The sequence below is a fragment of the Otolemur garnettii genome, unplaced genomic scaffold (genome assembly GCF_000181295.1).
Source record: "Otolemur garnettii isolate 467f Iridium unplaced genomic scaffold, OtoGar3 scaffold00019, whole genome shotgun sequence".
In the NCBI taxonomy this organism is placed as follows: domain Eukaryota; kingdom Metazoa; phylum Chordata; class Mammalia; order Primates; family Galagidae; genus Otolemur; species Otolemur garnettii.
In genome coordinates, this window is record NW_003852414.1 from 16490598 (window position 1) to 16517744 (window position 27147).

General features: G+C 41.0%; 2 protein-coding genes across 2 annotated transcripts in view; one reads left to right on the forward strand and one right to left on the reverse strand.

The window, feature by feature from the left end:
- Nucleotides 1–24119, forward strand: part of RSU1 (Ras suppressor protein 1) — a 269357-nt gene extending 245238 nt beyond the window's left edge. Inside the window, exon 9 of the mRNA XM_023511371.1 lies at nucleotides 24083–24119. Within this exon, the coding sequence (XP_023367139.1) occupies nucleotide 24083 (1 nt within the window). The 3' untranslated portion in view covers nucleotides 24084–24119. The remainder of the gene's footprint in view (nucleotides 1–24082) is intronic.
- Nucleotides 1767–26896, reverse strand: PTER (phosphotriesterase related). The gene is made up of 4 exons (XM_003786789.3): nucleotides 26422–26896; nucleotides 24436–24701; nucleotides 7862–8002; nucleotides 1767–1977 (listed from the first exon to the last, which is right to left on the reverse strand). The coding sequence occupies exons 1-4, from the start codon at nucleotides 26851–26853 to the stop codon at nucleotides 1767–1769; spliced, it is 1050 nt and encodes a 349-aa protein (XP_003786837.1). The 5' UTR covers nucleotides 26854–26896.
- Between the last annotated feature and the right edge of the window lie 251 nt (nucleotides 26897–27147).

Sequence of the window (27147 nt, forward strand, 5' to 3'; positions counted from 1 at the left end):
ATTACATGCATTTGAGTTACCGATGTTTTCTTTTTTCTTGGGTGGAGCAAAGGTGACAGTATAGTAGATTTGGGGAGTCATACAAATCCTTTCTCTGGTTAAAACCCACTGCCAAAAGCCATCTCTTCAAGGAAGATTAAAAATGCATGTTGATATCTTCTAACTCTCGCCCAGCTTCCACTGTTACAATGAAAAAGCTGTTCTCCTTTCCGTTGCCTTTGAAAACTCTTTGACAAGTGGATTTCAAAAGCAGAGATGGAAAAATCTACTTGTTTTCCTGGTGAAGGACATTTGCATTTTTTCATTTAAAGGAATTAGTTTGTTCTCCGGGCTCATTCCTCTTTGGTACTTTCTGTTCTAATACTCGGAAAGCTTGATTATCTTTGATCAACAGAAATATCTTTTCTTTAGCAAAGCTTGACTTTCCCAAGAGTGATGCAGGGTGTTCCCAGGTGAAGGTGTTCTTTCCTCCATTTAAATGTTTTAGTCTGAGTAACTGCCCTGATTTATAGGATTAAATACAGCCCATTCATCAAGAATAAGGACTAATTCTAACTGGCCTTTCTAATATGTAAGATAACTCATAAATGAATTGCGGTGGATTTTATTTCAGTTTAACAATATATATTTATCAAAGAGGAATTGGCAGCAAGGGTTTGGAGAATGTTTTTAAAGTACCAAAAAATGTAGTGAGGATTCAAGCAAAAGATTAATCTAGAAACAGTAGCGTACATCAACTAAGTGTTTTAACTGGGAGTTTTTAGAAAGGCTTTATTTACACAAAATATCTGGGCTGGATATCTTTTAAAGAGTAGGTCCTAAAAGCAGGCTGTCATTTCCAAGAGATCTGACCTTTTCTTCAGATAAAGAAGCATTATTTTTCTCTTTTTAGGCCCAAGGAAAAGCAAGAGGTAAAGGAAATAAAGGGAATATATATACAAGGCAAACATTTCTCTTTTTTTGCATCATATCTTACCAATTAATTAACTTGTGGCCTTTGTTATTATAAATGTGATGATTCATTAAACAATATTATGTAATATATTTTGACTTTTATGATTGAATTTTTATAATTCAGTACTGTTCTATGTTCTCGTACAAACTTCGCAAAACCAAATTTGTGGCAAGCATGGAGACCACAACGCCAAAGGCATCGAAACTGATTTATTATAAGGCTAGAGAGACAGGTGGACAGCAAAACATTAACCTTTCAAAATATTTTTATCATTGTGAATTGATGTGTATTACAGTAATCCATTGGGGGAAAAAGTCTTAAAATTTAACTTCCCTTGCTGCAGAAGCTCTTTGAAAGTGCCATATTATTCATTAAGCATTAATTAAAGAACAGTGGAATAATTAGTAGGATCATCAATATTACAAGAACATTAGGTTGCTCGAGAAGGGAATAATTCAACTAGAAACACTTTAAATTTTTTCACGCAGTGCAGCTAATAGACTAAAAAACACCCCAAATCAATGCCACTTACGGGTTATAAACTTTAAAATCGTTGTTTAGAAATAGGTACTTCTGTGTTTATTTTGTTAAGGCAAAATTTATAAGAGGTCAATTAGGCTTAGTCCCTCCCCGGAGGTGCAGATGTAATAACAGTCAGCTGGTTTGGGGGACGACAAAGGCTTCTCATTCGCATCAGATGGAAATGACCAGTGACGAAGTAACTGGTTAATATCTCACCGTGGGTTTGAAATCATTGAGCGTTCTCTGCAACTTTTATACTCGAGGGTGTGAATACCGTAAGGCAACCGTCCTATTTGAAAGTTAGCCATCGCTTAGGGTTCTCTACCAGAATCTTATCCAGCGTGCCCTCAGTTATTCCTCTAAGTAACATTTTAGGGACAATGTTGCTGAGTATATGGGAATAGCCGTGACCTCCGTATTTCCTCAGCCGGTGTTTCGTATGTATGTCATGGGCCATCAGAATTCGATCTTCATAGCCTTCATCTACCAGAAGACGCACCCTGTGAAAAATGTTAACCCGTCAGGCGTCTTTTGTCTCCCATTTTTGCTTTTTGGGGTGCTTTCTACTGTTCACTCAGCGACCTACTATGCTTGTCATAAAGATATTTGCCTTCCACTGTGGCACGTGTACCGAGAAACCTTTAATAAATATTGTGTGGTGATGATAAAGACACCGCTGCCCCCAGCAGGGACACGATCCTTATTCCGTGCATACAGAAATGTCCAACCTGTGGTATGTATGACAAGGCTCCGCCATACTGTGTTAAAGATAGCTCCTCATAGGACACGCCAGTTTGAATGAATGAACACTTTGGCATTTCACTAAATAACTTTGTTCTGGGTTTGCATCTGGCATGTCTATTCTCCTTTCTAAAATCCCTCTCTTAATGGGCCCATTTCTCAGAGTTCACCTCTGTTCTCTGTTCTCTCCTAGCAAATAAAATCCATGAGCGTCTGTGATTAAATAGGGAAACAAAAGGAATCCTCCTGTAAGACACTCTGTAAGTAAAATCAGTTGGTTTGTGAGTGACAAGCATATGGTAAGCTACACACTCATTGAAAAAAAAGGCAGGGTTGACGAAGGTACTCCAGTCTTTGGAGCACTTGCCCCTTGGAAGTCTAAAGGAATTTTGACATGGTTGTAGTCTCTGAGCTTTGGATTACCTTGACCAATAAAAATGTATTCTGTCTTCCTTCTACGTCAACAAGAATTCTAAAAATAATAAGCTTTTCCTTTAAATTTATAGTCAGTTGACTTAAGAACAGCTTCCCGACTATGATCTAAAAATGCAATCCTCTTTGCTTTGTTAAGTGCTCTAATCTGTAGTGTGAGTCACCTCCTGACAGCCACCATCTGTAAGTGTCTGGACTCTGGGCAGTGCCTGCCATGACTTCCTGGGGTCTCTGATGGCAGGAGATGCAATTTGTAGGCAAGGCTCCTGTCTGAGATTCTCTGTACAGTCTTGTGTGTGTCTGGATTCTAAAGTGGATCCAGGTGGATGGACAGTGCCTTCCTCCAGAGGTGGATTATTTGAAAGATATCCTTTCTGTTTCCATAGCATTTCTTGGGATTTGAGTGCAAGAGTCATATTTAATAATATTGACAGTAAGCAAAAGGTAAGCTCCCTGCCCCCCCCAAAACCCTCCAAGTCCTGCCCTCTGAGAACATACCTTTTAATATAACTTATAATTGAAGATTAGACCTTTACCTGCAGATCAGAGGAATGTGGGCGTCACAGCAGAAGAGCCAACCTGGGCTCTTTGTCTAGAAATCAGTGTCCATGTCACATGCTCCCTGCGCCTGTCCTTAAGTGTATGTAATGCCATTTGTGCCACTAAGGTTTATTGCCTGGTTGACATTTGTGTTATGTCCTAAAGTTCTGATCTATGTCAAAACTCCCTCAGATGTCTCAGGCGCCAGGGCTCCAAGGGGCAAGGGTTCCTTTTGGAACACACTTGATTTAAGGGAATTATCTGAGAGAATTATATTATTACTTATTTAAAATGGAGGAAGATTTGGCAGAATGCATACACAGTGCTAAACCTTAGTCTGAGAAATCTTGATTCCCGATGGCAAAAGGGAGTACAAGACCTTGTAGGGGACACTTTGTCACTGGTATTTTCTGGGCATTTTCCCCACAGTTTTGGCCTCTTTTCCTCATCTGAGAAATACGCAATCTCATGCTACGAAGGCTGATCGGATGGATGAGCCAGTTCCTGTAAGATGTCTCATGTCGTAGCTTGAAACTTGTGTTTCAAATTGTGACGTAGTAAAGAAAGAATATAGCAAACAAGATACTCTTGTTTGAAAATGGGAATCCGTAGAACGCATGACGATTCTGGAGACTAGTTATCTCATGAAAAATGGAAAGCTGAGGCTCCAATTATGTTCTGGCTCTCAAGGAACCCTGCCTGGTCATGCTAAAACTAAGAGATCATCTCTTGTGTTATGCCACTGTGTGGAAGAACCGGAGTTACAGAGATGCTGCCAGCAGGGAGGCACCGCTACAGATGAGAAGACAAAAAATCACAGTAATTATAGAAATACAAATGAGTTAGTGTTTTGCAAACAAATATTAGAGAGAGACTCCAAAGTGTGAAAAGGCAGAGATATAATAAGATTTGAGAAATGGAGCAGAAGATTGAAAACAGGTGTTAGACGCAGAATTGTTGGTGCTGAAACCAGAGGTAGGCAGAAGCGTGCTTCTCGGTTCTTGCTCTTCGGAGCTTTAAGATGGCTCAGAAAAGGACTGCAGACGGATGGTGAAGTGCACAAGAGGTGGGGGACCGTGCAGCCCTGGAGCACACGCGACCCAAGAGGTCAGCTGGTTCTTAACGGGAGCTGTCCTTGGGTCACGTGACCTAACCCGTAGTTTTAATTTAAGGAAGATGAAGCATACATATACACGCTTATACATATGTACGGAATAGTATGCATACATCATGTATATACACACATTTATATATAAAATATGTTATATATATACACATATTTTTAATGTATTTCCATACATTCAGAATGTTTTACTTTTGGCACAGTAAAAGATAACTAAATACCCCAAGAAGCTAAGAAGAAATGCTTGGAGGAGGCAGTGGCCACCCTTCACATCTCCTTCATAGATTCCTCTTTACAGATTGCTTCCAGAAGAAGGTCTAGGAGCCTCGTGGAAGGTATAAAGAGTTCAGACCAGCATGAAAAAGCTCAGGAAAAGGAAGCAGATTTTGAGTGCAAACTTCCCATCTCCAAAATAAATCGTAAGACTCGTGTTGAGGCCATTCATCAGGAAATCATGTTTGTGAGATCGTGAAAGATGAGAATGACCCACCCGCCACACCATTTTCACTCCCAGATGCCTTTAGGCAAAGGACATCCACCCCTGAGTGTGGCACAAACTACCCAGGCCCTAGAGAAACCTGTTCACCTGTATTAGATGGTGTTCTTGAGCAAGTAAATTAAAATCAGAAAGCAAGAATCAATCTGTTTGTCAAAGAACTGATTTGAGTAGCACTCCCCCAAAACAAAAAACAAAACAAACTTAGCTTCACTAGCCAAGGTGATGGAAGCAATCTGCTCACAGAGAGCTGAGTGCCACCCCCTGAGGTGACTAGCATAACACTGACAAATGCTTCCATCAAACTGGTTAACATAGCCTTCACCTCACTGGACAAACTAGCTCTCTGCTGCTACTAAACTTAAAGCATAATTAGCTGCTAATGAGGTCCTCAGGGAGGAATGCCAGTCCACGGAGGCAGCAGGAGCTACTCAGACATAAAGGTTAACTTCCCTGGGGAAAGATCCATGGATGTTGCAAGTAGGACCACGGGCTCAAGATCTTCCCCCCAACTCCAATGTGTGTGTGTGCTCAGCTACCAATCCTTGAGCCTCACAATTTCCAGACATCACTTCTTAATGCCAGCTTTGCTACTTCCGTCCACAATTTCCCATGTGTTTTCTGCACACATAGCCATATTCTGGTCCTTGTCATCATGGAGAAACGCTCTCATTCTGAAACCTCGAATCTCCAGTTTGCGATTCTGATCCTGTTACCTCTTCTACCATTCATATATAGCCACCCACTTCCTTAAAGCCTCCAGTTGCCCTCCCTGCTACATTATTCATACAAATCTGCCTGTATCCCCTCTACAGTTTCTTCCCTCCTGCTTGGACCCCAGACCCTCACCCCCCTCCTTTGTTCCCCTGGCTATAAACTTCACCGTTCAGATAGGGTCTCAACCCTCAATCCCTTCAACTGCTCTCATTTCTGCTTCTACCCACTAAGTTTCTCTGGATCTACTACCAAACACAAGCTATCATTTTGGAAAATCATCACCACAACACATGGTTTGCGGCCAATCGTGATTTCCAGCCTCAACTGGGTCTTACACATAACACGTTCTAGTCTGTGTATCTCCCGTTCCCCTGGCTGCCATTCCCATTCCCATTCTACTCCACCTGTCCTGTCCTAAATCCGTTCCTTGTTTCTCAGGAGACAGCCAGGCCCATCTCACAGGGGTACTAGCGAGCGCCCGGCCACATATTCTCAGTCTCCTGTTCCCTTTGCTGAGACATTGATTTGAATTCATACCATTGCTTGTTTTGTGCTCTTTTATTTCAGCCGACTTTCTATTTGCTCCCCTGATGCCCTCTGTTTCCTTAGGAGTCTTGCTCTAAGTTTCTTATCTGTCCAGATTTTTTTTAAGTCACCATTCATCGAACACTCCCATATTCTGCGCCAGGGACTCAGCTAAAAACCAGGCATACTTTGTTTGTATAAATTCTATAGCAAGCCCAGGAATGGGCTCTCCCTCCCTGGATTCATTCTAGCTGTGTCTGCTTTTGCTCTTAGCTATGGAAATATTGCTGAACTCTTGCAGAAGCCTCCCCGGATCCTGTGTTGTCTTCCAGCTTCAGACTCACCCCTCTGCCTCCCTCGACCACCACAATTCTTAAAAGAGTCACCTCCACTTTCTCCTCTTCCTTCCTCCTCTTCCTCACTGCCTGTGCATTTTTCAAGCCTTTTCTACTAAGACTGAGCTTATTATAAAATGCGAGCTTCCAAATTGTGGGATCTGATGGCTGCTTTCCAACCTTGTCTTGCTTGATATTTGCCACCTATTACAAGTGTCCAAGCCCTTCTGCTGTGATGATTCCCCTCCACTGACTTCAAATAACAACATATTTCCCTGATATTATCACTTTGAAAATTTCTTTTGGACCTGTCTTTGAGAGACAGTTGTGATTCCATTTTTTAAATGTCTCTGTCCCCAGGTCTCTGTCCTCCTCCTCTTCTGAGTGATCTCATTCAGTCCCACAGTTCAAGCTATCACATACAAATGGACGATGTCTAGATTTATATCTCAGCCCTAATCTCTATCCTGAGCTTCGCATCCTTATCTTAGGGTCCCAGTGAATAGCAATGCGTACATCCTCTCAAACTGAAGTCTTCCTTGTCAGTTCCAAATCTATTTCTCCTCCCAGATATTCTTTTTCTTTTCTTTTTACAAGACAAGGTCTTACTCTGTCACCCAGGCTAGAGTGCAGTAGTGCAGTCACTACAGCTTTGAACACCTAGGCTCAAGCACACCTCCCAAGTAGCCAGAAATAGAGGTGTATACCACTATGCCCAGCTAATTTGTTTTTAACTTTTTGTAGAGACAGGGTCTTGCTGTGTTGTCCAGGCTAGTCTCAACTCCTGGCCTCAAGTGATCCTCCTGGCTCAGCCTCCCAAAATGCTAGAATTAAAGGGCATGAGCCACCTGGCCCTCAGCTCAGATTTCCTAACTTGGTTTATTCAATTTTCATATTATCATTTGCTCAACACCAAACCCAACAAATAACTAGCTTGACTCCTCACATTTCCACCTGATTGCAAAAAATGACTCCAATAATCATCAGCTTTGGGCAATTTTTGGAAGATGCATGTTATATGATATTCGATCTTCAGACCTAATCTTTCTAACATTTAAGTTGTAATCACTCCTCTAATGAATACCTTTAATATAGTATTTCAAATATTAATTGTGAAAGTATGATCAAGATGGGAAAAGAAGCAGCCTGTTTTATTAGGGGTAAAAGAAGGGAAACACCTTTTGTTCTCTGATTGTTATGGCAGGGGCTGGGTATCAGCTGTGTTTCCTGTTAGCTGCCCATCTGCGCTGAACTTGTAAGGCTCTGCTAAGCTTTAGCCTACTTAGAATGACTCATTTTCTCCTTGAAATAATATGTAGAGATTTTCTCCCTGAAAACAGCATAGATATATTTTTCTCTGCAAGTCTGTGGTTCAACCTGCTCACTGTTTTCTGAGTCTTGGCCAATACTCACCCAGATAGGATAATCAAAAAGGGCTCGTGAAAGGAAACACTGAGAGATTTCATCATATTTACCGTCTAATTCTTTTGTTATCATCTGGCATGTCAGTATCCGGGTCGAGTTGGTAATTAAGGAGTTCAGTGCCAAAGAGATCATATTCCAAGTAACTGCCAAGTTGAGCAAATTCCAGTAGCTCCTGCTTACTGGGGAGAGACCTACAGATAATCAAAGAAGACATATTGTTATTTTTAAGAGCGTTGTTTTCCACAGATTAAAAGTTTTTAGCATGCCATGTACTAGGACACAGTTTAAGTCAGGTAATAGAACTTTTGAGTTGCCTCTTACGATGTGATTATAAAACAGTCAGTTCAATTTTGTTGCCAGAAAAAGGAGACCTTACCCATCCAAAAAGGAGTTTTCCTTTCTAAAGTACTCGGGAACTGTACGCTTATTTTAATCTAGCGACCATTCCTCCAAAACAAGCTTGAATTCGCCTTCAGAATTGTTTTAAGGATAGGCCCTGCCCTCTTATGAAATCCCTTAGTGGGGCAAATTTTCATGTCCTAAAAACTGCTGTGAACTGTGAAAACGATCAAAGGAAATCTGGCCATAAAGGTCTAGTGAATTAAGTGACTAATACCTATCTGGTTAAAACAAGAAGCCTTGCTGTAAGGTAGCAGGGTGATTCTCTAGTGAAGATCGTAACGTGGTTGGAAAATTGTTTTCAAGGGCAGCGCCTGTGGCTCAAAGGAGTAGGGCACTGGCCCCATATACTGGAGGTGGTGGGTTCAAACCTGGCCCTGGCCACAAAAAAAAACAACAAAAAAACCCCCTGCAAATAAATGAATAAATAAATAAAAATAAAATTGTTTTCAAAGCCTGGTAGAAGGAGGGTCATGGTAAGTGACACCATATTCTGGAGTGCATGTTGTTTAAATATAATTTATTATTTTATGGCAAGTTTTGTGGGTGTCTTCTCATTGCAATTGATACCCTGTTTCGAATATCATTCTTTTAGGATGTAAGACTGTGTCACTGAATGCGCGAGGAGAGAAAGGGAGGGTAAGTACAGACTACAGCCAGGTGAGCGGAGTATGACCCATGAGTAGATTATCTCAGGGAATTTAGATTCTAACAAGTAAAAAGAGAGGCATTACGGTAACTCCAAGGTGCCGCGGTAGAGATTCGATCACATAGGGAACTGGGACAGAATTAAAATATCCCAGCAGGAGATAATCTGGAAAGAGTGAGAGCGAGAAATACACCCCATTAGACACTGCAGGAAGGGAATTAAGGATCTAGAGCAAGGAAGTGATTGGGGTGCAGGATGGGCCTGCAGAAATGTTGAGAATGGCAAACAATCGTTGTCTTAGTATCTACGCTGAGATTGTATTTCTTTGGTAACTCCAGGCTGCAAGGATTAAAGAAGGATTATTATACGCCTAAGAGGTCAGACTTATTTTCAGAGCCTGTCTTCCAAACCACACTAAGACCAATTCAGCTTCCCTGTGTCACGAGTGGGTAGTGGGGAGGCCCCTGCTTTCCCAGGAAGCTTCCTGGGAGTTGACGATCGACTTTCGTTCTGAGCTCTCATATTGTGACTGGCTCCTTTTAATTCTATTCACCAATTTAGCATAACTTACAGTTCACAATGTTGTTTTAGACAGGGAGGCTAAAAAATCTTTCTTTCATGCTATAAACTGTACATTAGTTCTGTGCTTTCTTCTATTAATACAACTCCTTTTCCATCTTCTTACCATGGAGACCATCTTTTGCTTCCAAAATTACTCGGCTGAAAGAATATGTGTTTTTCTAGAGTAAACATATTCTGTTTTTTCCCGAAAGAAACAGGCTTCAAAACAAAATAGATAAAATCAAAATAACGTAAAAGGAAGAGATAAGTTTAGTATATTTTCCTTTCGAGTCAGTTAAATTCAATTTCTTAATTACTCAACATAAAGTATTGGGTATGGGGGAGTCAGGAGGGGAATCGGGTCACCCCCAGAGGTCGAATCAGGCTCTCATTTTTGTTCCTGATAAATTTTTCCTTCTTTTGACCTAATGCCTTGAGACTTAAGTTTTCTAAATTTTAAGTGATCTATCAAGTGAAAAGTTTATGGTTAAAGTACAGCCACAGAAAAATCTTCCATCTTAGTTACAATTGAAAATAAAAAGTGCACTGGGCACAGCAGCTCATGTCTATAATCTTAGCATTCTGGGAGGTTGGAGGCTGAGGCAGGAAGATCACTTGAGTCTAGGAGTTCAAGACCAGCCTGAATTAGAGTAAGACCCTCTCTCTACTAAAAATAGAAAAATTAGCCAGGAGTGGTGGTGGGCACTTGTAGTCCCAGCTACTGGGGAGGCTGAGGCAAGAGAATCACGTAAGGCCAGGAGTTCAAGATCAGCCTGAATTAGAATGAGACCCCATCTATACTAAAAATAGAAAAATTATCCAGGAGTGATGGTGGGCACCTGTAGTCCCAGCTACTGGTACTGGGGAGGCTGAGGCAGGAGGACTACCTGAGGCCAGGAATTTGAGGTTGCAGTGAGCTATGACCACACCAGTGCACTTTGGGCTGGGGTCTGGGCAACAGAGCAAAACCCTATCTTGATTAAAAAAAAGAAAAGAAAAAAAGAAAGTTGCCTATCGTAATCATCATAGCTGAAAATTACAAGAATTTACTACGTGCCTGGCATTGTGCTTTGCATCTATTTTCTCATTTAACACTCTCCATAATTCCAACAGGTCTCAATTTGACAGGTGAAGAAACTGAGGCTTGAGAGATTATACGTAGATACTCACTCAAGGAATGCACTAGAAGGTCAGGTGTGGTGGCTCACACCTATAATCCCAGCACTCTGAGAGGCTGAGGTGGGTGGGTTGCCTGAGCTCACAGGTTCAAGACCAGCCTGAACCACAGCAAGAACTGGTCTCTAAAAATAGCCGGGTGTTGTGGTGGGCACCTGTAGTCCCAGCTACTCGGGAGGCTGAGGCAAGAGAATCACTTGAGCCCAAGAGTATGAGATTGCTGTGAGCTATCACGCCACAGCACTCTACCAAGGGTGAGACTCTGTCTCAAAAGAAAAAAAAATGTGCTAGAATTCTAATTCATTCCAAGCCTAGACCCTCTCTTGACCATTGTCCTATATGGCTTTTCAATTGCCAATTTTTTTTTTTTTAACTCAAAGAACATTTTCCAGAATTACATTACCTGAATGCGTAGAGGGTATATTTTTATTTTTAACTTTGTTTCTTTCCCATAGAACCCTCAAATTAACACGTGAAAAATGAGGAACTTTCCGTGAAAGGATAGCATGGAAGGAAAGATGAAAGTTGCTTAAGGAGATTTTAAAATGCTAAGTCAGAGGGTAGCTTCCTACAATAAGAATGATGGTACCTAACAGTTATTTTGGAAAATCTGAATAACATGGTTGAGCAGCAGAAACTATATTATGACAATCTCATACTTTCTTACAATGAGTCTTACATTGCTCTATATTCCTTTCAAATATTAAAGGGAGGCTGGGCATGGTGGCCCACACCTATAATCCTAGCACTTTGGGAGGCCAAGGCAGGAGGATTGCTTGAGCTCAGGAGTTCAAGACCAGCCTAAGCACAAGTGAGACCCAGTCTCCACTAAAAATAGTAAAACTAGCCAAACATGGTGGCAGGTGACTCTAGGTGCATGTTATTTATGAACTATCTTTGGATTTCCCAGGAGGAAGATGAGATTTTTGGATTAAGTACTTGTTCATATCATTCATATGTAACATTTTTTCTGCCGTATACTTTATAGCTTTGCTCCTACTTGGGAGGCTGAGGCAAAAGGATCTCTTGAGCCCAAGAGTTTGAGGTTGCTGTGAGCTATGACACCACAGCACTCTAGCCAGGGTGACAGAGTGAGATTCTGTCTCAACCCCCCCCCAAAAAAAGAGGGCAGACAAATTTGCTGTTGTTAAAAAGTTTATGTGTGTGTGTGTATATTTATATACACACACTCATATATGTATAACGCATACACATATATATTATTATCTTTTTAACTGATATTTCATGATATGTCTGTCTCTGGATAACTAAGCACTGGTGTGAAGAATTAAGAAGTGAATTTATTTACATTTTCCCTATTGAAGAAGGAGACAGAGTGCAAAATCCATGGGGAGAAACGGTGTCAGTGATCACACCTATTTTTCAAACAAAGTCCTGCAAAAAAGCAGAGCATGGTAGTAGGTGGCAATGAAGGACAGGGTGGGTGACACAGGGGACACCAGGAAGTCAGCACCGCACAGTTGCCAGGCATTTAACGCAGCCCTCACTCACATAATCCTCACAAGAAGGAAATCACGAAGGTGGGACATCTCATTGTCCAGACAGAGAAACGGAGTCTCAGAACAGGTTGATGACTCAAGCTTCCCACCTGAGGAGCGATGGAGACATCCAGACTGCTTTTGTGTTTGGAAGCCGTGTTCCTAGATGGAGTGGCCCCTTCATGGTGCAAGTACCCACCCTGCACCCCATGGTACCTCTATTCCTCCTTCAGGGCACCTCGCTCCAGTGGTGTCCAGGAGCAAGCACTGTGCACCTTGCATGCTGACAAGGTGACTTCCTCCCCTGAAAATGACACTCAGTTGGATGGTGTCCAAGGACTGCCAGTGTGCCACTGAAGCTGCATTTATGCAAACGACTTTCTTATTTACTTGGAGAAAGGATTGACCCCGAATGTCAGCAGGACACCATGGGAAATGGACTCTGCCTGATGTCCTTCAGATGAGGGTGACACCAAGATCCTGCCCTCTCCATCATCAGTGATCTCATAGCCCAGCTTATATGGTGGAGGTGAAAACCTCAGCCACTTCTCATTCCAGATTCTATATACAAGAATAATTCTATTGTCTTTTATTTCAATCTCCCTAGCTTTTAAGATAGGTATTTTTTGCTCCTTGACCTACAACAGGCCGAGGCAGGTGGATTACTTAAGCTCAGGAATTTGAGACCAGCCTGAGCAATAGAAAGATCCCATCTCTAGTAACCAAAAATAAATAAATAAATAAATAAAATAATAATAATAGAAAAGAAAAGAAAAACTGGTGTAGTGGTATATGCCTGTAGTCCCAGGTACTTGAGAGGCTGAGGCAAGAGGATCTCTTGAGCCCAAGAGTTTGAGGTTGCTGCGAGCTATGATGACCCCACAGCATTCTACTCAGGGTGACAGAGTGAGACTGTCCCAAAAATAAATAAATAAATAAATAAGGAGAGAGAGAAAGCTACTGCATTTCCCACTGAAGAAATGTCCCTTCTTCAAGGAGAATGAACTAACATCCATGTCATTTATGATCTTTGGATTTCCCAGGAGGAAGATGAGATTTTTGGATTAAGTACTTGTTCGTATCATTCATAGGGTAACACTTTTTCTGCTGTATACTTCGTAGCTTTGTTGCTCAACTGATAGGTAAATTCTCTGTGCATAAGAAACAGGCATTAATTAGGGGAAGAAAACACATCAGCTAAGAAGATGGTGATCTGAAATCATTTGGCTGTCTTCATGTTCAGAATATGCTTCTCATTTACCCGGTGTAGTGAGGCTGGAACCAAGACAGTTGATTCTGTTTTTCAATCCGCTTTATATGCTAGATCTTATCCACGTGTTCAGGGGTTTAGTTTAAGGTCAAAATGTACTCTGCGTGGGAGAAAAGAAATCTGCGTGAAGTGATAATTTAGACAAGGCTCTCTAGGTAGAAAGGACCACGAAAAAAAGATATGATCCACAGGCTTGATCAAGGTGATAACAATAGCCACCATTTGTCTTGGGCTTTACAGTTTGAAATAACTCTCTAATACATTATTTTCATTTCATGCCTTCGTGAATTAATTCAGTAAACACCTACTATCGCCCATCGCATGCCATCCCCTGTGTTGGGAATACAACTATGAATAAGAAATTTAAGCTGCTGTCTCAAGGAACTTAAAGTCTGCAGAAGAAGATGGATGTTTAAGGTAATGATTATAATGAAATATGTGAAAAGATTTTATAGTACAAATAAATACAAAGTAATGAGGAAAGAAAATGAATGAAATGATTCATTTGAATTATTATTTTTTTTTTCATGTGATTCATTTGAGTTGAATCTTAAAGCATACTATTTAGATCAGGGGTCCTCAAACTTTTTAAACAGGGGGCCAGTTCACTGTCCCTCAGACTGTTGGAGAGCCAGACTGTGGGCCCTGGGACAAGTTGGCTGCTAAGCAGGACAGGCAGCAGTGGCAAAAACACCTGGCAGGCCGGATAAATGTCCTAGGTGGGCTGCATGTGGCCCGCGGGCTGTAGTTTGAGGATGCCTGATACGGATAAATGTTGGTGGGGTTCAATGTCAGGCAAGGGATGAACAACCAGAGAAACACCTGTTGAGAGGGAAAGAGTAAACTTGCTTTTCCTGAATATAAGCCTGTAGTTTATTAGCGCTAAAGTGCATGATGGGAGAATTATCCATCCATCCATCTATCCGTCCATCCATTTAATAATACATTGTTGATCCCCTACTTACTATGAGTCATGAGCTCAGCAAACAAAGACAAATACAGTCTCATCCTTCAAGAAGTACAGTGTCTAGCAGTGACACCTAATAATTGCTATATAGAGTTTACCAAACGTCACAGCAAGAGCGCTACTAGGGACTAGGATGACAAAGAGAGAAGATGACATCAAACATTGCTTGGGTGGTTCTGGAAAAGCTTTATAGAGATGGAACCCCCCCCCCCCCAGTGAATTGCAATTGGAAGAAAGATTCTGCCCAATAGATCACAGAGTGTTGAACACAGGTGAGCAGCATATGAGACCCATCGGGCCAGAGTCCTGAGGACATGGTCAGGGTGGCTTCAGTCCAGGAGTTTTTGGTCCTACTGTGAATGACAGGAGATGAGGTGGGGAAGTGGGGGGGGGCACCAAAAGATCAAGACTTTGGATTTTGTGCTGAAGGCAAAGGGGACCCACTGAAAAGTATTAAATCAGGGGGCAGGAATACACCCAGATTTGCATTTGGAAAGATTGATCCGGTGGATTGCAGAGGCCAGATTTAGAAGCAAGGCTAAGGGAAGAAGCTTAAGTCCAGGCAACAGCAGAGGAGTCAGTAGAAGGGGCTGTGTTTGGAAACCTTATGAGGCAGATAGAGGAGGCAAGAATTTAGGCCAACAGCTGGGTGAACGGTGCTGCTGGGTGAATGGTGCTGTCTTTAGCTGGAATAGGGAAGCAATGGGAGGAGGGAAAGATGGGACATTGTCCCCACAGTGACAGTGGCAAGGGACGGGACTCACAGGTCTGTCCTAGGCAGCTGATTAGATGTTGGTGCCATTAAATAACAGGAATATGGAAGGAGTAGGTTTTGAAACTCATGATAAACTGGTGAAATAATTATGTCACATATTAATGTCATTGCACTAATAGAGAAACTCAAGGACAAGTCTTTTAAACGATCAATAGCTAAGGAATTCTAACTCCTAGTCCTGCGCTCTTTCCATTTTGCCATGCTGTGACTTCGTCGTAAGTCACCAGCCATTCCACTTTAGGAACTCCTGGGCCCAGACCTGGGTGCCTGTGGGCTGCTCTGTGTTGCTCTGGGGACAAGTTCAAGGACTGATAGATACAGAAGCCCAGAGCACATTCCCTGCTGAGCACATTAAAAAGACTTGAGGACTTTTTAAAAGTAGGCATATAATCACAATAGCAAGTGATATGTATACACAAATGATTTATTTAAAACGTTGCTGGCCTGGCATGGTGGTTCACACCTATAATCTTAGCACTCTGGGAGGCCAAGGCAGGTGGATTGCCTGAGCTCGGGAGTTTGAGACAAGTCTGAGTAATAGCAAGATCCCTTCTCTAAAAAGTAGCTGGGTGTTGTGGTGGGTGCCTGTAGTCCCAGCTCTTGGGAGGCTGAGGCAAGAGAATTGCTTGAGCCCAAGAGTTTGATGTTGCTGTGAGCTACGAGGCCATAGCACTCTACTGAGTGTGACAAAGTAAGACTCTGTCTCAAAAAAAAAAAAAAGTTGTTGAACTTCACTGACTAATTATTATAAAAATCATTAACCAAGAAAGTAATTTCAGAAAACATCTTTGTCGTGAATTTCTCAATTTATAACCAATGGATCTTTGTACAGATTGAGCTATGTGAGATTCTTGAGTATTACACGAAAGGTTTTTTAAAAGTACTTAAAAGAATTATCAAACTCAACTAGAATTCTTCATCTAATACCTAAAATGAATTCTAAAATACTTATAGTGCAATATTTAAAAGAAATTAATAGATGTTGCTATAACCTAATGATGACAACTAAATTTACTATAATCCAGTACATCTGATATTAATCTAACTTTAAAACACTAGTCATGCATCATGTATATTCTTTTTTTCTTTGAGAAATATACTAGTTTATCCCCCCATATGTAGGTAGTTTAAAAATTCATTTATCTTTTTTTAATAGGATTCTTTTTGCATGAAGGCATTACCTTTATTGAACAGGAAGGATTTTTGATTTGTGGATTATCTGGGACAGAGAAATAATAGGAAAACACTGCAGACTGCCACTACTTATACTGTAACAAGCACCTCTTCTCACTTTTCTTCAGTTCTCTGGGAAGGCTCCGAGATGTTTAATGACATCATCGGAAGGGATGACGTCACCCTTTCAATATTATGACTTCAGTGTAGGCTTAAGCAAGAGGAACAGATGGCTGCGTGAGAGAAAAACCCTTGTTTAAATTAGACTCAAACCAGAAATTGGCTCTGAGTTGCAAAGTGTAATTAAAACTTTATTTTAAAATGCATTTCACAGTTTATACATCCGAGGAAGAGCATTTTACCATATGAACTTTCCAGCCACCACATTAACACGAGAGAGGTTGTGTTTTTCATGTAAGGCGAGACGCGGTTCCAGGAACGATGGTATTGAGGGGAGTGAAGATAAATCTCAGAGACATGGCAATCCTATTTGTTAAAATGTCACATTTCATGGGAATGGTGTCAGAGCCGTGAAAAATTGCTTTGGAATAAAATTATTAGTGGAAGGATTTGGTGGGTAGAATGTAGCAGATAGGACACATGACTGGTGTCTTCTTTTACCCTGACGTCAGGCAAATTGCCCAAAAGTCTCTGTTAAAGAGTGCCGTTTGGGATGCTTGAGAATTAATTGGTGGTAATGACCAATTACCACGATAACTTTATTGTTGGTGCCATTAAATAACATTAATTATTTATGCATTTACTATTATACATAAATATTATTTATTATGCATTAATTATTATGCATATAAATGCATATAAATATTATTTATTATGCATTAATTATTTATGCATTTCATTTATCACTATATGTATATGAAGATTTGTGGTACATTTCAGGTTGTCCAAAGTTTGCCTGGACTCTCTCTCTCTCTTTCTTCTTTCTCCTTCTTCCTTTCCTCTCTCCCTTCTCTTTCCCTCCCCCACTCCCTTCCCCTCTTCCTTCTTTTTTCTCTCTCCCTGTCCTTCCTTCCTCACTCTTTCTTTCCTCTTCTTTTTATTTTTAAAATAGGTCCTATAACACTGAAAGGAAGTCCACACCAAGCATTAGCAGAGAAAGGGATTTGTCAACCACTTCAGGGTTCAAAGTATATTAAAGCATTTTTTTTTTGAGACAGAGCCTAAAGCTGTCCCCCTGGGTAGAGTGCTGTGGCATCACAGCTCACAGCAACCTTCAACTCCTGGGCTCAAGCAAGTCTCCTGCTTCAGCCTCCCAAGTAGCTGGGACCACAGGCGCCTGCCACAACGCCCAGCTATTTTTTTTTGGTTGCAGCTGTCATTGTTGTTTTGGCAGGCCAGGGCTGGATTCAGACCCGCCACCTTAGGTGTATGTGGCTGGCACCTTAGCCACTTGAGCCACAGGCGCCGAGCCGTAAAGTATATTTTCTTAACCCTCGTCCGAGCAAACAAGCTTGGAGGCCCAAGTAACTTGCTGAAGGTCACAGACAAGTTAATGCTGGTATCAGAGGCTGGAGCCAGGCAATCTGGGCCCTGGATTCCACTATTTTTCCAATGTCCCCCATGAGGACATAAAATCCACATTGCATTAATGAAAGAGCATGTGCTGTCATCGGCTGTCATCACACACCTGCAACCTACAATGCATTCCAGGGGTTTGTTTCTATGTCAGTGAATAACTCTTCACAACACAGTGTTCATAATCACATCAAACTTCTCCACAGTCGTGCCCAGGTATTTACAAACGGGGGGACATGATTATGGGTTAAGAGTATCTAGCTTTTCTTATAATTTTGTTTTCCATCATACTGAAAACAGAGGAAATATCCATGGACATTAGTCACTGAATAGGTGTTAGTAAACATTTTTCTATCCAAAATTCTCCCTTGCATAGCGGGCCTCTCCTTTGCTGTTTGAACTGATTTTCTTAATTTCAGTGGCTGCATCTGAGCCAAAAGGACTAACCACGTTGATTTTATTACACACATTCCCACACGGTGTACACTGTTACTGCACGCTTGTTCTTTTCAATGCTTTCTAAACACTATGGACGTAGTGCATGCTTAATAGGTGATCCCAGCAACAAACCGTTAAGCAATACAGTGCCACATTCATGGGATTCTAGATGTTGTAAATAACTGCAGGTGCAAAACATTCCAACTTTTCTTTTAAAAAGGAATGCCACTGTACTATTTAACGCTACAAAGATGTTTTGCTCAATTTCAGTTTGCCAAACTTTTGCCTGGAACTGTTTTTGAATGACTTCGCATTAATTCACTAGTATTCTTAGAGATTAAATGCCTACAGTTCCAAGGATACCACATAATTATTTTCTGGTGGCTTTTCAAAGAGAACCTGAAGGTTAAAAGTCACCATAATTATAATTGAATAATCATTTTGAAGGCAGAGAGAGGTTGTTCGCTGGGCTGCAGCCCAGGGTCTGGTGTGTGATAATTAGGCCCTCAAATATTTGTGGAATGAATGAATGAAGTGATATTCCACTCTTCCTTCATCTAATTAAGAGCATTAAAATACATCAAATTATATATTTCCAAGAGTTGGCCCAATTTGGCATGAAAGATCAGAACAAAGAGAAGAAAAATATGCTCTTGGTCCATCCCTTGAGTTCTGCACTCTGGTTTTCCAGAAACTCTCGGGTCAGATTCCTCTACCTTCCATGGCTAAGAATTTTCAAAAACAGTGATGTGCTATATTCCTATACTTAATCATCACTGTGCCCTTAATTAAACTCTAGGCCCTGGATTTCTATCAAAGCCCTTTGGCTCGTTAAATAGATAACCAAGTAGAGAAGAGATTCAGCCTCATAGCACCTGTTAGGGGTGGGGGAGGGATGCTCAAAAATTTAGTTAGAAAATAGTACCCCAATACCTGCCAGCCATGTTGTTTGACCCTGTTTTCATTGGTAATGAAAGAATTTTGTTGTAAAAACACCTACAGCTGTTCTAACAGTACGTTAAGGATGAAATCTCCTTGGACGTGAATGGCAAAAAATGTATCTGTGGGGTGCTTTTTTCAATCGCATACGGCCTGTATTAGACTGGGGGGGGTGCTCAACAAGCCACCTAGAAAAATGGGCAATGTTCTAACCAGTAGTAAAATCATAATAAATGATTAAAAGGCAGAAATCCTTTTTAGATTAAAAGAACAAGCAAGAACACTTAAGCACTGATGCTGTGTTCCAGTAAATGTTGACTTTGGGTGCCTATCGCTGTCAAGGGCAGCCCCCTAGGATGTCCTCTAGGGCTAAATTCACAGCGGCCAACAGGCCCTTGGACAGGCCCATGTTTCTTAAAGGGAACAGATGGTTAGGGGAGGGCCTAGACACAGAAGCAGATTTATCTTGTCAAGCTGTTATCTCCTGGTAAATGACCTTAAGCGGGTCACAAAGAGTCACATGACAACAGTGTGGTTCAGAGGTCTCATAAGGTGATGGCCGTTCATTAACTCTTCCCTCCCAGGGCCCCAGCGCCCCATTTGGGTGCCCTGTACCTATTTGTGGTCATTGTTGTGTGTGTGCCCATGTGAATGCATTGAATTTTAATGAAGATTTCGTCTACCTGTGTGATCAGGGGCATCCTGGAATATTTCATTTCCGTATTCTCAAGGGATAGAAATTTTGCAGGCCAACTGGGCTGAGGGTCAGTCCTGCTGGAGGTTCTAGAGGGGACCCTGACACCACCCCCTTCACTTGTTACCTCCTGTGGTTTGCACACCTTCTCCCTTCGGTCTGAAAGGCATGGTGGGAGAATGAAGTGATTTTCAGTTTTATTTGGGGCTTTCTTCCTTTCTTTCTTTTTTCCATGGAAGCCTTGTTCTGAGACGCTCTTTTTGTGTGTGTCCTCTGTGCATTTTGTTGCATGAAATACATGCCCTTTTGTGATTTGTCCCCATTACAGAAAACTGAATTCCTTGCCCTTTCAGCACAGATCAGATTATGCGCACGGCCCAGCAGACCTCAGAGAGTCTCTGAAAGGCTGACCTAGTCCCCCTTCAGCCTGGCAACTGTCTTGCTGTGAAGAGTCACTTCAAAAAGCTAACGTTGCCCACACCTGCCTCCCTGATTATTTTTTCCTGTTACTTTATATTCAATATGTTTTTCAAAATGCACTAGTTTTTCTAAAGCCCTTTTCCTTAGTTGCCTCCCCAGTTATGTTTTTTTTTTTTTACCCAGGCAGTGAAACCCTGAAAAAATCCATAACAGAGGTCTAAAGTGGGGTGTCTGTTCAGCAATGGTCTCAGACTTTTCTAGGACACTCTGAGATTGTCTGATATCAGGCCAACCTTTCTATTCACTTCTGAACCCTTCTAGAGGGATACATTGAAATCACAGCCAAATGCAAATCATATAATGTATCTCATCACCTGAAAATAATACCTATGTGTGTTTCCATATATAAGTGTATCCTTAAATGTATATAATATAGTACATTCAATACGTATATATATCTAACTAGGAAATGTATATGTTGATTTTATAAGCAAGGAGATGCTATTGTGTTAGAAGTTAAGGTTTATTTCACATTTGCCAATGAAAACTTATTTTCTATTTATGCCAAGCATAATTTTATAACTTACATACATGTCTAAGTGTAAATAGGGCTAGGCAGACTCTTCTTTAAGAATCATCTTGAGCCACTTGCCAGCAGTGTGGCAGACTAAACGTTCACAGAAAGCCTTTCCAGCAGAGTGCATGTAAAATACCGAATAAAACTGAAGAGGAAAAAGAAAGAAACCCATGTTTTTAAATGCTTGATTGAGCTGGTGGGAAAGTAAGCCTTGCTCAGGGGCCAGAAACTGGAAAGCTGAGAAAATGAGAAATAAGGTGAGATCTGGCCTAGAGGATTTTAATAGACCAAAGGAGACAGAGCTTGGGCCTAACCAAGGTGGGAGATCAGAGAGGAGGCAAGAGAAATCCCTTCACCCAAAGACAATATCCTTGTGGATGATCTAAGTAAAAACTTGGCCCAAAGAGAGTTTTAGGTCATTATAGACAGTCCCTTAGGACTGAGGATGGTTTGACTCAGTAAGTTTTCGACATTACAAGGATGTGAAAGTGATGCACATTCAGTAACAACCACACCTCGGTACCTGTACAACCTCTCAGTTCTTCACATTCAGTACAGTATTAAGTAAATGACATGAAATAGTCAACACTTTATTATAAAGCAGGAATTGCATTAGATAACTTTGCCCAACTGTGGGCTACTGTGAGTGTTCCAGGCATATTTAAGGTAGATTATGCTAAGCTGTGATGTTTGGTCCATTAGATGTGTTAAATTCATTTTCAACTTACAGTGGGTTTATTGGGCCATAATCTCATTGTAAGTCGAGTATACATAAGTATATGTCTTTCTCTGTCTGATCTTTTGGTGAAAGAATGGTAAGTTTAGAAAAAATCTCCCTTGAGAATTCATAACCACAAGCCTTCTGAGCTGAGGGGGTCAGAGTTCATAGCACCTGTGTGGTTCTAAACCCCTAAGTCTAAAATGTAGATTAAACAATCACAAAAAAGCTGTGTATGATTCCATGTATACGCATTCCCTTGAAATTCAAATTCAGACACAGAAAGTAGAATGGTGGTTGCCACAACCTGGGGGAGTAATGTAACTTAACATTACTGAGATGTACGTTTCAGAATGTTTAAGATGGTACATGTTATGTGTATTTTACCACAATTAAAAATTGAATTAATCAGTGTACCATAATTCTTTGTACCCTCAATGATTCCCAAAGAATAAAAAAAAATTGAATTACAAAATTTAAATTTAGTGTAAACTATTCTCAGGTTTTTAGTGCCCCTCCTCCACTGTCTACCAGAAACAAACAAAACAAACAAAAACTAGAGAGGAGAAAAAAAACAAAATAATGCAGCACTCACAATAATTTCCAAGGAATCTGAGCTCATAAAAAAAAACTTTTGTTTTAAAATACAAGAGAATGGTGTGGTACCCATAGCTCAGCGAGTAGGGCACCAGCCACATAACTAAAGGTGGCAGGTTCGAGCCTGGCCTGGGCCTGCTTAACAATAGTGACAACTGCAACCAAAAAAAAAAGTAGCCAGGCGCCTGTAGTCCTAGCTACTTGGGAGGCTGAGGCAAGAGAATCACTTAAGCCCAAGGTTTGAGGTTGCTGTGAGCTATGACACCATAGCACTCTACAGAGGGCAACATAGTGAAACTATCTCAAAAATAAAAAAGAAAGAAAAGAAAGAAAACACAAGGAAATAATTGAGTCCAATGAGAGCCAAAAGAACCCACAAACTATAACATCAGAGTAAAAAAAAAGGATGATATAAATTAGATTTATCAATTTTATCATTTTATGGTTAATATTTTTATAAAGATTGAATTGAAAACACGTTGAAAGGAAAATAAATCATCAAAATCAACCAAGCAGATGTGAAAAGTAAACAAGTAGACCATAATAAGTAAAAAATAACTATAGATCTTAATACTATAAAACAAATAAAGAGGATAAGGACCAGATTGATTCCATTGAAAAGAGAATTAGTGAATAGGAAGACAAAACTGAAGAAATTACAGCTCAGTGGACAGAACTATGAAAGATGTTAAGAGATACAGGATACAGGAAGGGGCTACATGTGTCAAATTGGAGCTTGACCTGTGAGCAGTAAGAAACCTGACAGCGAAACAGTATTTTAAGAAACAAGAACTGAGGTTTTTCAGAAACAACGGAAAACACATCTTCACTTTCAGGATTCCCAAGGAATGCCAAGCACACAATATTAGTTCTTTAATAAATTCAATCTAAAGGCAAATGACCAGCCTTAGCAACACTGTTGGGCTAGTTCATAAAATGAAAAGCAGCTGGCATCTATTTATGTAACCACTCATTTTGCTGGCCCCTGTGCACTAACATAATGTGTAAGGATTGATTGGTGGGCCCCTAAAAGATGTGTCCATCTTCTGACCCTTGGAACTTCTGAAAGTGCCCTTACTTGGGGAAAGGGTCTTTACAGATGTAATTAAGTAAAGGATATGAGATTGGATTGTTCTGGATTATCCAGATGAACCCTAAATCCAATGACAAATGTCCTTATAAGAAATAGAAGACAGAGATCAGCACCTTTAGCTCAGCGGCTAGGGCACCAACCATATGCACAGGGGCTCAGGCTGGGTTCATACCCGCCAAACAACAATGGCAACTTACAACAAAAAAATAGCCAGGCATCGTGGGGGCACCTATAGTCCCAGCTACTTGGGAGGCTGAAGCAAGAGAATCGCTTAAGCCCAAGAGTTTGAGGTTGCTGTGAGCTGTGATGCCACAGCACTCAACCGAGGATGACATAGCGAGACTCTGTCTCAAAAAAAAAGAAAAAAGAAACAGAAGAGTGGAAACAGAGAGGTGAAGGCTATGTGAAGGCAGGCAGGAATTGTAGTTATGGAGCTGCAAGCCTACCAATGCCTGGATCGTTCAAGCAGAAGCAGCAAAGTTTCTCCCCTACAGTTTCTATAGAGGAGGAAGCGTGGCCCTGCCAATGCCTTGATTTCAAACACCAGGCCTCCAGAACAGTGAAAGAACAAATTTCTCTAGTTTTACCCAGTTTGTTAGAGTTTGTTACAGCAGGCCCAGGAAACCAATGCATAACACTAACAATACATATGCTTATTATTTTTTTATAATTGCATTTTCCAAAATTCAGACGATTCAAGCCACAACAGGCGACACAAATGTGAACATTTACATTCGTGGTTTTCTTCTCAGGGTGTAATAATTGACTTTCCCTCTTGTTATATTTGTAGATAAATTCATCACTCCAACTACTGGCAAATATGGAGCAAGTGGAATTGGCAGCCACTGAGATATCACAACGTGAGACCAAGAAGTCAAGCAGACAGTGATACCTTATATGAAAAGTTATGAAGGATGAAGTCTGGTAAAAGAAAATACCTAGAATGTTATCTGACACAGAGTAGGGACACCACGATGATGGCAGCAGTGACTTTTATTAATGTCACTAAATACTATCTTCCAAGAAGTTAGTGGTTATCTCTATGTGATTAGAATTGCATTGATCTGATTATTGCTGATTTCTTATTTGATCATCCATCAATCAAATGGTGGTTTACCCCAATTTGGAGGTCAGCCTGCTTACCTATCAAGGTGTGACATAACTGTTTTGGAGATGTCTGCACCTGCTTCTTGCAATATTCGGATAATCTGAAATGGTGAACTTGGATTCCGTCCAGGATGAATAATAACAGGGCAACCAAGCTGGGCTTGAGCATGAGCTGTTGCCTGAAGAACCTTTCTTTCACTATCAGTCAAAGGCCAGGAGCAACCAATTTCTCCAATAACACCACACTTGATACTGGTTCCATCAGCTCCATGGAGAATTTCATTAATAAGGACACTGGTAAGCTAAGGAAGAGCAAAAATAAACACATGTGATAGGTTGGGAACTTATCCAAAGAGATCTAACACAGGATGTGAATGGATTTATTTATCTAGTCATTCATTCTTTTGAACGTGGATTCAGCATTCTATTCTATTAATACCGGCCAGGGAGATAGGCACTTTGCTGGCCAGTCACAAGTCAACAAGTTATTCTAAATGTAAGAGTTAACAATATCTTACTTAGATTATTTAACAAGAAATGTACAGTAAGTATATTCTGTTTTTTTTAACTCTTTTTTTGGATCAACATAATTCAAGTGTGCCATGGAAGTTTGACTATAGGTTCAAGTGTGCTGCAACATTAAAAAATTGGAAAAACACTGATCTGGAATATAGAAAGACTGCCACCGACTCCATCAATGGTCTCAAGTAATTCTTCAATTCTCTCTTATTGAGATTGCTATGAGCTATGATGCCATGGCACTCTACCCAAGGCAACAGAGACTCTGTCTCAAAAAAAAAAAAAATTCCCTCTTATTTATTCAGTCCTTTACCTTACACCATATAGAAATATACAGCATGCAAAACTACTGTTACACATTGGGGTTCAAATGTATATTTGCTGCTAAGAGTGGTTAGCAGAATGTATAATCCTGTCATCTGCATAATCTTCAAATAATATAAACATATTTAAAAAATTAAGTCCTGATGGCTTGGCACCTGTAGCACAGTGGTTACTGTGTCAGCCCCATACACCGAGGGTGGAGGGTTCAAACCCAGACCAGGCCTGCTAAGCAACAACGACAACTGCAACAAAAAATAGCCAGGCGTTGTGGCAGGTGCCTGTAGTCCCAGCTACTAGGGAGGCTAAGGCAGGAGAATCACTTAAGCCCGAGAGTTTGAGGCTGCTGTGAGTTGTGACACCATGGCACTCTACTGAGGGCGACATGGCAACACTCTATCTCAAAAAAAAATTAAGTCTTCAGGAAAAAACAATGCAGATAAAATTTTGAAATGCAAAGTATTTTAAGGAGCAACTCATCCTTTGCAAAGGCAGCAGCTGACACTCTCTGCTCATCAGACAGGCACTGGGGGGTACAGATGAATATCTCCATATACGTACAAACACATATAAACAGATACATGTGTTTAGAAAGACAGCACATGGATGTCCAAACAAGCTTCGCAGTTTATTCCTTCTTTTTGTCCCTAAAAGATTTACTTCCTTCTGCCCGCTCTTGCTTAAGATCGTATTGTAACAAAAACAGGGAGATGAATTTTCTTCCACCTCTCCTGTTTTGTAAAAGGAGAAGGAAACATTTTCACAAACGAGCCAAATCTCTGCCTGCTAAGTTTTACCCTAAGGTGAATCTTTATTGAAGGTTATTATAAAATCCGGGGGGGTGGGGGAAATGTCAAGGTTGCATAACTGAAGCTAATGATGGAAAAGTGAGGTTTACACCCAGACGGTGGCACCACCCCTGAGTACAGATAGTGATATACACAAACCTAAATATTAACACACTGGGTTTTTCAATGACCAAGGCATTAAGGTCTCTTTCCTTGACATTTTTTCTTTAGGAAGTAAAATGTTTGCTAATTTGAGTCGCCATTGGCAGGTGCCCTGGCCAGCTAGTAAATTTCTGTAGTATGGCCCAGCTACCCCTGAGCCAATGGCATTTTCAAGATTCTGGCTATTCTGAATTTATGAACTGGTATTGTCAAAGAACTTAGGGTTTTCTACCTGCTCCACTGACATGGCTCTGGTCTCGGCAGAGTGAGTTGCGCCCACATAAAACCCAGCTCCAGATATGATATGGACGCCAGTCTCTTCTGCAAGCCTCTTCAACGTCTGCACGTCTCGGCTAATCCCAGAAGTCGTGTTCTCCACCACAGCCCCTCCACCCTGAGCTTTAAAGTACAACAACTCTTCCTTTATGGCTTCCGTTTCCTGATTCAAATGAAGGTTCTCTTTATGGGAATAAGGGTTCTTCTGAATCCAATATAAATTTTTCATCATAATTGGTTCCTTGGAGATAGCTTCATGGCACGGAGGAGGCGGATAGTAGCAGCAGTCGAAAGACATGGTCAGGTGTTCATGGGTCAGGGTGCGGCCCAGTTGGCTTGGCTCCACAAGGCCCAAAACAGTTTGGACCTTCCCACTTAAGGAAGACATTTCTGATGGTACCACCAGGAGACGTTTTCAAACAGGGTTTTCTGGGGGAGGGGGGGGAGAAAAAAAGAAAGAAAAGCATAATCAGAAAATGTAACTCACCTAAATTCTGTCCATGAAGAGTGAGAGGCCGTGAACGTATTCTTACCCATGTAAGAAAGAGAATCAATGAAACTGGAGATACCGTCTCACTTATCACCAGCCAAGGTCAGGTCCTGTCCCCACTGCAGATCTAATGGATATGCCTAGTTTTAAACGCCCCTCATCACTTCCTCAGCCTGACTCAGTCCCAACTAC

Bases quoted from the DNA above. Each gene is read 5' to 3' on its own strand.
- PTER (XM_003786789.3), bottom strand. From the start codon at position 26,853: ATGTCTTCCTTAAGTGGGAAGGTCCAAACTGTTTTGGGCCTTGTGGAG. The intron at 24,702-26,421 runs GTAGAAAACCCT...GCTCTTCCTTAG, and splicing joins GAGCCATGTCAGTGGAGCAG to CTTACCAGTGTCCTTATTAA. The intron at 8,003-24,435 runs GTAAGCAGGCTG...GATTATCTGTAG, and splicing joins GTTATGTCACACCTTGATAG to GTCTCTCCCCAGTAAGCAGG.